The sequence below is a fragment of the Podarcis melisellensis genome (genome assembly GCF_964234715.1).
Source record: "Podarcis melisellensis genome assembly, chromosome: 11".
NCBI classification, from domain to species: domain Eukaryota; kingdom Metazoa; phylum Chordata; class Lepidosauria; order Squamata; family Lacertidae; genus Podarcis; species Podarcis melisellensis.
In genome coordinates, this window is record NC_138543.1 from 41,566,407 (window position 1) to 41,578,777 (window position 12,371).

Consider the following 12,371-nt stretch of genomic DNA (forward strand, 5'->3'; position numbering starts at 1 on the left):
TTCCGAAATGTTAGGCTTCTGAGACTCTTGAAAACCGAGGTACCACTGTATCCTTTTTTTTTTTTACAGAAAACAATTCTGTATGGTGATGCCTCTTTAATGGAAGTATTGCTCTTAAAAGTAGCTAATGATGAAATTCTTCCCATTTGGCGATATTGCTCAAGTGGCCAATGGCCCAGCATATTGTCTCTGACAGTGGTGGTAGAACATAATAATCATGGCCGCCAGTTGCCTCAGATAAAGGAGGAAGCTATCCAAGGCTGCTGTCTAAGTATTTATTTATTTATTTCATCCATATACTCATGGAACAACTCAAGAAAGCTTATTGGGAACCAAAGGGAAAAAAACAACGAGCTGTTTAGTTCGCCAGTAGTATCTGCCTATTCCTGAACTGAGAATCTTCTATGAACTGTGTCTGAAGTATTGGATGTGATACTGGTTCGAAATCTGGTAATTTTCCCAAGAGTTGCTTATGAATGGAAATCTGAAAGGAAACTCTAAATAGGAAGGGAGAGGCGAGTAGAATCTTGTATATTGATAGAAATCAGGACATATTACGTCTCTGGCAAAATATGTTTGCTGTATTCAATTCCAAAGCAACTTTAGTTCTGTGGCTATTACAAAAAGCAAATCTTTAAAATTTTAAACTTATTTAATATATTAAATATATTAACCTATATATTTACCTATATGAAAGTCTAGCATGTTGGTTTCTGACCACCCTATTGATCAACATGTTAATGATCTCTTTTATGTATTGAGTGTGGCTCTAGAAAATAAAAAAAACCTTTATTTTCAATTTTACATTTTGAGGAGACTCACTTCATGGGATTAAATTGGGCAGCTGCTAATCTATCTGTTAAATGCTGACATAAATTGCAGATGAAAAAGATTGCTTGAGAAACATGATTCTTCTCTTTTATCCTTTGAAGAAAAAGTTACTGTTTTATTTAAACAGAACTCTCATTTATGTAAGGCTTGCAGTCTGCTTTTATTTTTGCCGGACGCTGACAGCCTTCTATGAGGACATTGGGTTAGTGCCCAATATGGTGCTTAGCAGTTGCATAAGGGCAAAATTTCTGACTTGGAACAGACAAATTGTCCTGTCAGTTCATTATCTGAGTAACAGACAGCTGGAGATGTTTCAGGGGAAAGTAAAAATGAATGGAAAAACAAAAGGCAAATTCACTTACCCTTTTTAGTCCTAGGGTTGATAAAGTGCTATTGGATGATGATGATTTGCAAGTTCTATTCTCTCTAGACCAGCTGAAGTTCTTGCAGTCCGGATAAAAAGGGGCTCTGCAGAATAAGTAGCCTTTAAAGAAGCTGTACGAAGGGTTAAATGCCATTTGAAAAAAATATATTTCTTAAGTGGTAGGTGGCATTGGATCTGTGAAGACCTCTGGCAGGAATTAAGAGAATAGTAGTGGAGTGTCTGGTAAGGAAGTCAGGGACCACTCCAAAAGAGAGTTAAAAGCGTTAAAAAACCAATAATATTTGTAAATTGGGAAGTGAAGCCATTAAATAGAGCAGAGAGGTATTAGGATGAGTGTCCTACAGAGGAGATGAAGGTATTGTGGTGAAAGTAAAGAATTATTATTATTTACATATTTTTATCCAACTTTTAAAAAATTCGCAAACCAGGTAACAATTAAAATGGCAAAAGTAAAGCCAGAAAGCAGTAGCCATTTTGGTATTAGGAACAGAGAAGATTGGCCATGTTTTAAAGACCAAAATATGTCCCATTAAGTTGATAACACTTTACTGAGAGTGTAAAAGGTTAAAATATGAACATGAGTAGGAGCAGAGATTGACTTCGCTTATTTTTATATACAAGCTATGGAATTAGTTATTAATTATTAAATTTGCATACCACCCTTTATCTGAAGATCTCAGGGCAGTTCACAGCACAAAATAGTTAATTATTTAAATGAGTACTTAATCTTATTGTTCTTTTTGGTCTGACAACATTTCTGTTTTTGTTTTGTTTTTACTTATCATTAAAGGAGCTGACAATATTAGGAAGTACTGGAGTCGTTACTACCAAGGATCCCAAGGAGTAATATTTGTATTAGACAGTGCCTCTTCAGAAGATGATTTAGAAATTGCTAGAAATGAACTGCACTCTGCGCTTCAGCATCCACAGTTATGCACTTTGCCATTTTTAATATTGGCCAATCATCAGGACAAGCCAGCAGCTCGTTCAGTACAAGAGGTATGTTTAACACAGCAAGGTCTTACATGCTCCTAGTCATTTGCTGTGATGGGAAGTGTGTGTGTGTGTGTGTGTGTGTGTGTGTGAGAGAGAGAGAGAGAGAGAGAGAGAGAGAGAGAGAGAGTGCACACAGACACACACTCTGCACATGGACCTTTTGTGTGATGTGCAGGACCTGTAAGCGTTTGATGAATTCTCCTTTCAACGCATCTTGCTTAAGGGGAAAATGATGCTTTTAACTGACTTTACCAAAAGCTATTGAAAGTGCCTGCCTGCCTGCCTGCCTGCATTGTTTATTTGTTTGTTTTTTAATCTGGGATTTTTTTTGCTGTTAGTTTAATCTTGTTTTCATTTTTTGAACAGCCTTAGCACTCTCTGTCCTCCAATGCGTGAAGCTCCCAGCAATATACACACTTCTGTATAAAAGCTTTTCATGTTTACTCTCATGCTAATGGTTAGCGGTTAAGTTGCAGTTCCTGCTCCTAACATTTTAAAAATTTAGCACAGATTTCCAACTCCAGGAGCGTGAGGGTTAATCTTGTTTATAATATGGTTACTGTGAGGAATGGGTAAAACTGTGCATTTGTAAGTATGGTTCCATAATTTGGATCTACACTGAACGTTTGATCGTGGCCATCAGCCTGATAAATGGTAGGATTTTCAACAGGTGTTCGTTCCCAAATTGCAATGGAAGGAATATAAGTGAACCAGCTCTCTCAAGTACCCTGGAGTTAGACCTGTTTAAGGGCTTTAAAGGTGAGCTCTAGGACCTTGAATTTAGCCTGGAAACAAATGCGCAAGCAGCAAGGCTCATATAATACTTGTTTTATGCACTTCCTGCAGGTAACACCAAACATTAACCTAGCTGTCAAATTCTGGGCCAATTGAAATTTCCAAAACAAGGAACAAACTATCACAGATTAAACCTGCTCTATCATATGTGTAGCTTCATACAACTGATGAAGTGGTACTGCAGTCCATGAGAAGTTAATCTGCAACAATAAACCTGTTAGTGTTTGTACTTCCCCATTTCTTTCTTTCTTTTTTTTGTATCCTACACTAACATGGAAAGTTCACAAAAGTAAGTACATGTGTCGGTGTCATAGCTCAGTGGAAGAGCATATGCTTTGCATGCAGAAAGCCCGGAGTTAATTCTCTTACATCTCCATGTAGGGCTGGAAAAGACACTTGTCTGAATCCCTGGAGAGATACTGCCAGTTCGATGGACTAATGGTCTAACTCAATGTAAGGCACCTTCTTAGATCTCAGATTAGCTTTTTTAAAGAGTTGACTCACTGTAGACTTAATCCTTTCACAGAAGAAGAAAGACAAAAAGCTAACTCAAACAAGAGTTCTAGTAAAGAGACAAATGAAGCCTAGGTGTTCATTAGTTTCTAGCAGTAGGAAAATCAATTTTCTGTGCTTAATGCAAAACGATGCTCAGTAAATTATGCATTTATTGAAAGAGGGATTTAGTGCTGTCTTGTCAAAATATGTGGTCTTTCTTTTTGACATTTCTGATGTGTGGTGGTGGTGTTGAAGCTAGGAGAGTGCAGCTGTTGGTGGGGATATGTGAATTCAGAAGTCCCTACCTTTGCATGCACCTGAATGGGATCCTTTGGCATGCAATGCTGATTTCATTATTTAGGTAGATTCCTATTGATGAAGCAGTTCTTAAAGTATCCAGGTCCTAGGCTGATTAGGAATTTAAAGGTCAACATTATATCCTCTCTTTACTATACAGTGGTACCTCGGGTTAAGTACTTAATTCGTTCCGGAGGTCCGTTCTTAACCTGAAACTGTTCTTAACCTGAAGCACCACTTTAGCTAATGGGGCCTCCTGCTGCCGAAGCGCCGCCGGAGCACGATTTCTGTTCTCATCCTGAAGCAGAGATCTTAACCAGAAGTACTATTTCTGGGTTAGCGGAGTCTGTAACCTGAAGCGTATGTAAGCTGAAGCGTATGTAATCTGAGGTACAACTGTACAGTGGTGCCCCGCAAGACGAACGCCTCGCAAGACGAAAAACCCGCTAGACGAAAGGGTTTTCCGTTTTGGAGGCGCTTCGTAAAACGAATTCCCCTATGGGGTTGCTTCGCAAGACGAAAAAAATCTTGCATCCCCCCGCGGGTTTTTTCCGCTTTTTTCTTCCTTTTTTTAAGCTGCTAAGCCACTTATCAGCTGTTCCGCTGATAAGCCGCTTAACAGCTGATCGCTGGAAGCCGCTTGACAGCTGTAGCGCTAATCCGCTAAGCTGTCAATGGGCTTGCTTCGCAAGACGAAAAAACCGCTATATGAAGAGCCTCACGGAACGGATTAATTTCGTCTTGCGAGGCACCACTGTATATGCATGGGGTGGCCTATTTCTCAGATATGGTTACCTATCTTTAATATGGTGATAATAGTGACAGTGGTACCTTGAAGGGCAATCTTGAAGACCACAGAGCATTTTTCAATCTGAAATGTTGTATGAATGCTGATTAGTAGTTCCAAAACCCTTTTGACTAAAACTATGCAAGAGCCAAGAAGATTCTGCAACAGCTGTTAGTGATATTGACTTGTGGGAGGTATACTGTACGTTTTCCAAATTTGAAGCTTTTTAAGCAAATATTTTTCTTTATGTATGGCATTTTTAAAAATAGCATTGTACAGATTATTTATCCAACCCATTAAGAAGAAAAACACATGTAACTTAATTTGCAAACCAAGGAATCAGATCCATAATTTTTGGTAATATTACTTGCTTGTGTGAAAAGTAATGTACATGTATCCATACCCTTATAATTGTTATATATGCTTTATATATATTATAAAATGAAATAATAATGATAAACTTTACCCCCCCCCAAAAAAGGGAAGCCATAGAATGGAGAAGCTATAAAAATTCTCAAGTTTTTAACATACTTTATGTTAAAAACTTGAGAATTTTTATAGCTTCTCCATTCTATGGCTTCCCTTTTTTGGGGGGGGGGTAAAGTTTATCATTATTATTTCATTTTATAATATATATAAAGCATATATAACAATTATAACTACAGACATAAATTAAAAGATGAAAAACAAAGCTATAAAATAGGCATGTAGAACAAGTAGTTGCATATGAGTTAGAATAACAAAGTCTATGTAAAGACTGTCAACTTTATTGAATCATCAAGTATAGTTCCAATTTTGCCAGGCTTGTGAAGAAAGTTGTCTTGAAAATGATGGTCAGCTGCTTATGTCATAAAGAAATGCAAAAACATTTAAAAAGTCTCTGGAGGTTCTAGTCCTTGTCAAAATTTCAAATTAGGTGTGATTTTTTAAATTATAGGTATATTCCAGAGTGGGTGGTACCAAATGCCCAGTGTAAGATTGTGGCTTTTTTCCATTGGTTTGCATGCTGCCAAGATGATATAGAATTCCAATTCTTTTGACAGTATATTTACATTGATGACTTCCTGTTTTAACATTGAACATTATGCTTTCTTATTTGATCATCTTAACAAATTAAGTTAATGTTTAGAAATGTGCTGCTGCTTCTAAACATATGATTTATACAGTAGGCAAATCACAGAGAAAAACTCCTTTAGGGATCATATTTAATATTCAGCGAGCCAGTTTAGAGACTGAGGAAGTGGGGATTTAAAGAAGCATGACTTGCTCACTGTTTGTTACCTGTAGTTGTAATGTAATATCCTAAGCTGGAATTTCCTTGCTTATCCAGAATGATCTGCATGTTCAAAATCTCTGGAACATGATGAACTTCCTGCATTGAGAAGTCCTTCCTTCAGAGGTTAATATTAGAAACAGGACTTCAGAGATATGCTTCCAAATATGCTCTGTCCTTTGGGCCTACAAGTAAACTTTGCAAAATTTGAGGCTATGTGCTTCAACACTCCCATTCCAAAAAGAATTCACCAGCATCACAAAGAAAAAACTCTGCCGTATCCAGTAGATAGCTAGGGTACAAATAACCAGAAACCTCAACAAACTATACCACCCACAATTATAAACTCTATGGTGACAAATTCACAAAGACCTGAAGAAATGGAGTAATCCTAACTTCACTCTCTCAGCTCAAATAGCCATGATCAAAATAATCAACCTTCCAAAATTAACCTACTTATTTCAAACCCTTCCAATCTGGATTCTACCAACCCAATGCCGCAAGTGGCAGAAAAAACTACACTTGTTTATCTTCTCACACAAAAAGCCAAGAATAAGCCCCAAGCACCTGCACCTCCTCACCTCAGAAGGAGGATGGGGAATCCCCAACACTGAACTATATTACATTGCCAACCAAGTGTGCCACATAATCCCATACATTCTAGAAGATGAGACAAAATAATAGGTACACGTGGAGAGAGACATAATCGAAAACACTCCCACAACAACATACCCTTTCCTCTAAAACATCCAGAATTGGCCCTATTGAACATCTTCCAAGATAACAATGCACACTCACACTATAAAGATATCATAACCCACCTACTCTCAGCAGCCAGTAACATCATAGCCAGACACTGGAGGGACCTGTCAGAAATAAACATGGAACACTGGTATCAAGTAGTATGGGAAACAGCCTTACTAGAAAAGCTAACCAATAGACTGAAACTGAAATGGGGAGAAAGAGAAGAGGACGCCTTCACTCCAGTATGGCTCCTCTTTATCACATACACAGCCCAACAAGACAGCAACACGAACCCAACAACAGCATACAATTCAATATGGCTAACTTGACCCAACAACCCGCACCCCCCACGCACACAAACAAATCCCACTGCAGCCAACCAAAGACAATCAGCCACCCCCTAGGCCACCCCAACCTCTCTCACCAAGAAAGAAACATAAGAAGTAAATAGAAAGAGAACCTACCCAAGTGACACTGACACAAAACCCCCACGCATACACTAAGTAAAAGAACATCAGCTTTACCACCCCACTCCTCTCTCCCATCCCCACTCTTTTCTTCCCAACCGTATACTGTATATAACACCAATGTCTCACAACAAATCCAAAGATCTGCAGAAAATGCAACCTGAAGAAAGAGACAGTGCATAGGCTTCAGTAAGCGAGGAAAATCTTTAAGAAAAAAAATATTGAAAAAAGAATGTGTTCTGTCCCCATTTGTCCCAGTGTGGCTTTTCATATATGGATGTCTCCACTCTGTTGTTAGAACCCAGATGGGAGCAGCGTAAAGCCATTTTAATAATCAAGAAAGCCTTTATTTACACAAAACCCTGCTGTTCATCAGTGTATGTTGTATCTTCTCTTCAGTACATTAGGTTCCGGCTCTCAATCCTGATACATTATTGAACAAGCTGTTTTTTAAATAGATTGAGAAACCCCAGTGCTTCTTAAGGGTGACTGAGAAGCAGCAGCCTCTTGGGTCAAATCAGTTTGGCTTTGGTTTATTAATTTGGGATAAAAGAGAAAATCTTTCCAGTCTTAGCGGCAAGCCTTACCTATTTTCTTGGCATCCAAATAGATCAGCTGATGGGGCTGTATGATGAGCAAAGTGTAGGCTCTTTCCCAGTTAATTAAGCATTCTATTTTCTGCTAATTACTATAATGCTGCCTTTGTTTTGAATGGCGTCCAGGAACCTTTGTCTGAATGGTTCTATAATGCTGTCTAGGAAGCTCTTATAGATACCCATTGAAAATGTACTCCATTGAAAACCCATCTGGGCCTTGTGCTTCCCCTCTTTTTAATTGCCTGTTCAGACTTTTTTTCCTTGTCGACTCACAGTTTTGTGTGTGTGGCAAGCTTGTCCATTCTGTGGAGTTTGATTTTTATCTAGGTGTTCTCTCATGGGTTTTGTGATGGGTTTTTTTGCCTACAGAGGCTTGTTGGTTGTTGAACCTGATGATATGATTTGCTAGAGTTTGACACACACTTTTGTTAACCATTTGCCTTCTTTGTTACCCATGCATTTACCTTTTGCACATATTTGAGGATTTTCATGTGATAATAATGCAAACTAAGTCTGTTTTAGTCAACCTCTTAGTTGCATTTTGGTGTAAATAAATGTGAAGCACCATGCCTTTCCTCCATCCCAGACAACTATGTAGTGAAGAGTACAGTGGTGCCCCGCAAGACGGAAAACTTGCTAGACGAAAGAGTTTTCCGTTTTGGAGGTGCTTCGCAAAACGAATTTCCTATGGGCTTGCTTCGCAAGACGAAAATGTCTTGCGAGTTCCTGCGGTTTCCCCCCCTTCCCCCTTTTTCTAAGCCGCTAAGCCGCTTATCCGCTAAACCAATAAGCCGCTAAAAGCCGCTAATAGCGCTAATCCGATAAGCCGTCAATGGGCTTGCTTCGCAAGACGAAAAAACCGCTAGACGAAGAGACTCGCAGAACGGATTCTTTTCCTCTTGCGAGGCACCACTGTATCAGAGTAGGAAGTCAGTTACAACCCTGGTATCATCATCCTAACTCAACAGGAGTCTTAAGCCCAGTGGCAAGACTTTGAATTCCCTAGGCCAAGATAAACTACTTAGCAATTCCCTTCATTCATATTCCTTATGCAGCCCTGACTACACCCAAATGCTACACCCTTGATGTCTTGCTGGATCAGCTTACTGTGCCATGTGAGGCTTCTGGAAATCAGCAACCTTCTGTTTTAAACAAGTTGTTGGACTACTATTACAGACATTTGAATATAATACGAATTTTGGGCAGGGTGCTTCTGAAACTGTTGGTTTTAAGAGGTCATCTGTACTTACACAGTATAATATACCTTAGCAAGCTAATTTTATATCCCTTATAAAGCAAACTTAAAAACAATAAAAAGTTGGCAAAAACGATCAATTTAAGGGGGGAAATGGCAGTAATTAAAATGCATTATTTATCAAGAAGGCTATATCTTTTCCAGGGATTTCCAATTTTTATTTCCAATAGAACATTACACTATTGCCCAAAATTAATTGAAGGTTAAATATTTCAACAATGGGTGAGGGGAGATAATGAATTTTTAAAAATCATTTATAAAAGTCAAAAGGTGAAAGGGGTTAGGTTATCCCCAGTGCTATTTTTTTAGAAGGAGAGGTGCCAGAACTCATCATGAATGCCTTCTCTTATAATGGCAATGGCTCCCACTTGAGAGGTGCCGGAACTGAGTTTCAATGAGTTCCAGCTCATTGAAAAGTCCTGATTATCCCCAATATTTGTTTGTTACAAGACAGATCAGTTAACAAATACCATTAGTAAAGAAATAAAATGTTTAAAGCATGGATCAGTATAGAAAATGATAGTCAAGTTGGAATCCTTGTAGCAGCAACTTGTTGTCTTAATAAAAATCTTAAGGACCTACAAAGTCCATTCTTAAGAACTATTACAATATTCAAACCTAGATGGAAGCAACCAATTCCTATCCGGTTTTCATTTTCTTGCTTTTTATCATCCACTTTTCTATAGCTAGAATAGTGGGTTTTTTTAAAGAATTATATTGGATTAGGGATTTTTACAATAATGGCCAGCCTGAAACAGAACCTGAAATCTGAAGAATTTTAATGAAAAAGAGCATACGTTTAGGTAGATAAGTCCCTTTATTTAGTAAAGGATATTATTAAATGGTAAGTAAATGTTGGTGCTTCCAGAAAATATAAAGGTACATTTATTGTGAGAGACTTCTTCAGTGTCAGCCTTTTGGGAGATGGTGCTGCTAGAAAATGACTCAATAACTAAACAAGAATAGCATTAGCATTACTGTGGATACTGGATGAGGCAAATGAGGTTGATTTGGTTAAATAATTGATTATATCTTCCTGCTTACGCTACCTACATACCAGCATGTTTTTTTATAAGAAAATGGATATATTTAGAGGGGTTAAATAAGAATTTATTGTACAGTCAAATCTTGTCCCTAGCAATTGCCAAAAGATTAACTTAAAAATTAAGATATGCTATAGGGCAAACAAACAAAAGCTACATTTCCAACTACACGGCAAAAATCTGTTTTATATATAAATGATGCTAACAGTGTTTGGATGCATCCTGTGGCGTATGCTACTATTCGGAATTCTTAGCAACTTTTCAGCTTCAAGTGAAAAATATCATAAGACCTCGAGGACAACAACTTGATATTTATAAACAGAGCAAATCTTTAGAAAAGAAGAAAAAATGACATGTTGCCACCCCCAATATCAATAGTAAAGGTTATTTGCCCAAGGGATCCTTCTGCTTTTGTGTGTATGTTTAGTTTTAATTTTAATGCTTTTGTATTGTTTTCTCCTTATTTTAATACAGAAAGGGGGGGGAGAGAGATAGGGTATTCTTGAACACCATGGGTGACTTTGCCACACTGGAGAAGCCACTCGTGGTGAGAAGATAGCATGTTCAGCACTGCATTTTGCGATCCATTGAGACCTGAATGCAGCTGTGGCAGTTCTTCTTGCAGGCCATTTCCTCACCCTTCTCCTGTTCAGAGGGCATTTTAAAAACCGACCAGCTTTTTCTGTTAAGCAGGTTTAGCTTTTGCTGAAACAAGTTGTTTTGCATGCCTGTATTTTGGCTACAGCCATTCTATCTGAAGGCCCCCCGTGACATGGGATTCATCAGGGTGTACACAAATTCAAGAGGTATTGACGTGATCATGCAAATTCAGCATTTATGAAGTAAGGAAATAAAATTTAAAAAGCTGTTACTGCAGTCCCAGAAGGATCAAGTGCATATGTATGGGAAATATGTGGAAATTAGTTACGGAAGATTGAGGTTCAGCAATGAAATGAAATATTGCAAGAGTTCTGGCCAGGACCTGTCCTAAGGCTGTCATCCTGGCAACTTTACAAATATAGTGCATTCCACTTACACTGGAAGTGTATGTGATATAATGCTGATGCTTATCTGGGTACATTGACCATAACCTAACTGGCCATTTGTAATGAATAACAATTATTAAAGCTGATGTATTTGTGCCATTCTCCCAGCATGGTCAGCTAGGTTATATAGTGTGTTCTAGCATAATAAGAGTTTACTATATTATGTTTAAATCTAATGTAAAAAAGATACTGGTGTTGCATCTACTACTAGCTTTTAACTTGTAGAAAGAATATGTTATAATTTGTAAATGTTACTGCCAAGTGGGATGTATTGAATTTTTGAATTAAAGATAATGCTAAGGGCAATGTCTGTTCCATTATTTGTTCTGAAATGTAGTCTGTCTAGTGTATAATGGCACTTTGTTAGAGAAATAGGAAATCATTCTCCCCTCTCATTTCTACAGCAAACAATGATTCAGCAGCAGACAAGCATACACCCTCAGAGAAACGTGACATACCAGCTATCCAGAATCTAGAAACAATCTTTATACAGCTAGAAGCAGAGTAATTAATATAATTAAGTTCTTGTAATGATTATTTTGCCAGAACTGTATTCTATCATTGGTCGTCATTGAATCTGAGGACATAACTGTTTTGTTCAAACATGTTATTGGAAGTCTGTTATGTAATATAGCAATACAGTTTTATTCAGGGGAATAAGATCTGAAATACTACAGTTTTATTCAGGGGAATAAGATCTGGAATACTATTTTAGAACAAAGCAAAACTGATTTTAGCTAACTATTAAGCTTTGATATTTAATTATTTTCTGAAAGGTGTTAGAAATGTGGTAGAACATGCCTTCGACTGTGTAGTCTTCACTAGTAGCCTGGACAATGGCTGCATGGAAGCTTTGCTCTGGTATCTGGCTTCAAGCCCTGTACCTGTGACTGTGCTATATAAATACATTATTTGTCAGGTTTCCAGTTCGCCATAAATATCAAGCTTAGATCCAGACATTCAGCACTTAAAGAAGACCCATTTGAATCAGTATAGCGCTGTCCTATATCTATATTTTGAAATACTGGAAAAAGCTCTAAGTTCCAAACTAGCTTTGTAAAGCTGCATTGCATGAAAGCTGGAATACATTTGATGTTCCCAAGAGCAAGGCATTGGAAGTGGGGAATTTAAGGTGACCTTCTTGACGTTCAATCACCAGCAGTTATTAACAGAGCAATTAAAAGAAATAAAGTGATAACCACTTCAGCAGTTTTAGTTGGAAGTCATGTTCTGGTACTCTTAATTCTTCAGTCAGTGTGAGCAATGAGAAATACTGTGGAAAATACTAACTGTATACCATAGCCATCCTTTTCTTGGTCTTGGTGAAAACAAAGCCAGACCGCTCCTTTTTGCTGAATATA

General features: G+C 37.9%; 1 protein-coding gene across 6 annotated transcripts in view; it reads left to right on the forward strand.

Moving 5' to 3' along the window:
- ARL15 (ARF like GTPase 15) overlaps nt 1-12,371 on the forward strand; it is a 184,437-nt gene that overhangs the window by 94,972 nt on the left and 77,094 nt on the right. For all 6 annotated transcript variants that reach the window (XM_081930009.1, XM_081930008.1, XM_081930010.1 and 3 more), the window contains one exon: nt 2,007-2,215. In XM_081930009.1, coding sequence (XP_081786135.1) covers nt 2,007-2,215 — 209 coding nt within the window. The remainder of the gene's footprint in view (nt 1-2,006; nt 2,216-12,371) is intronic.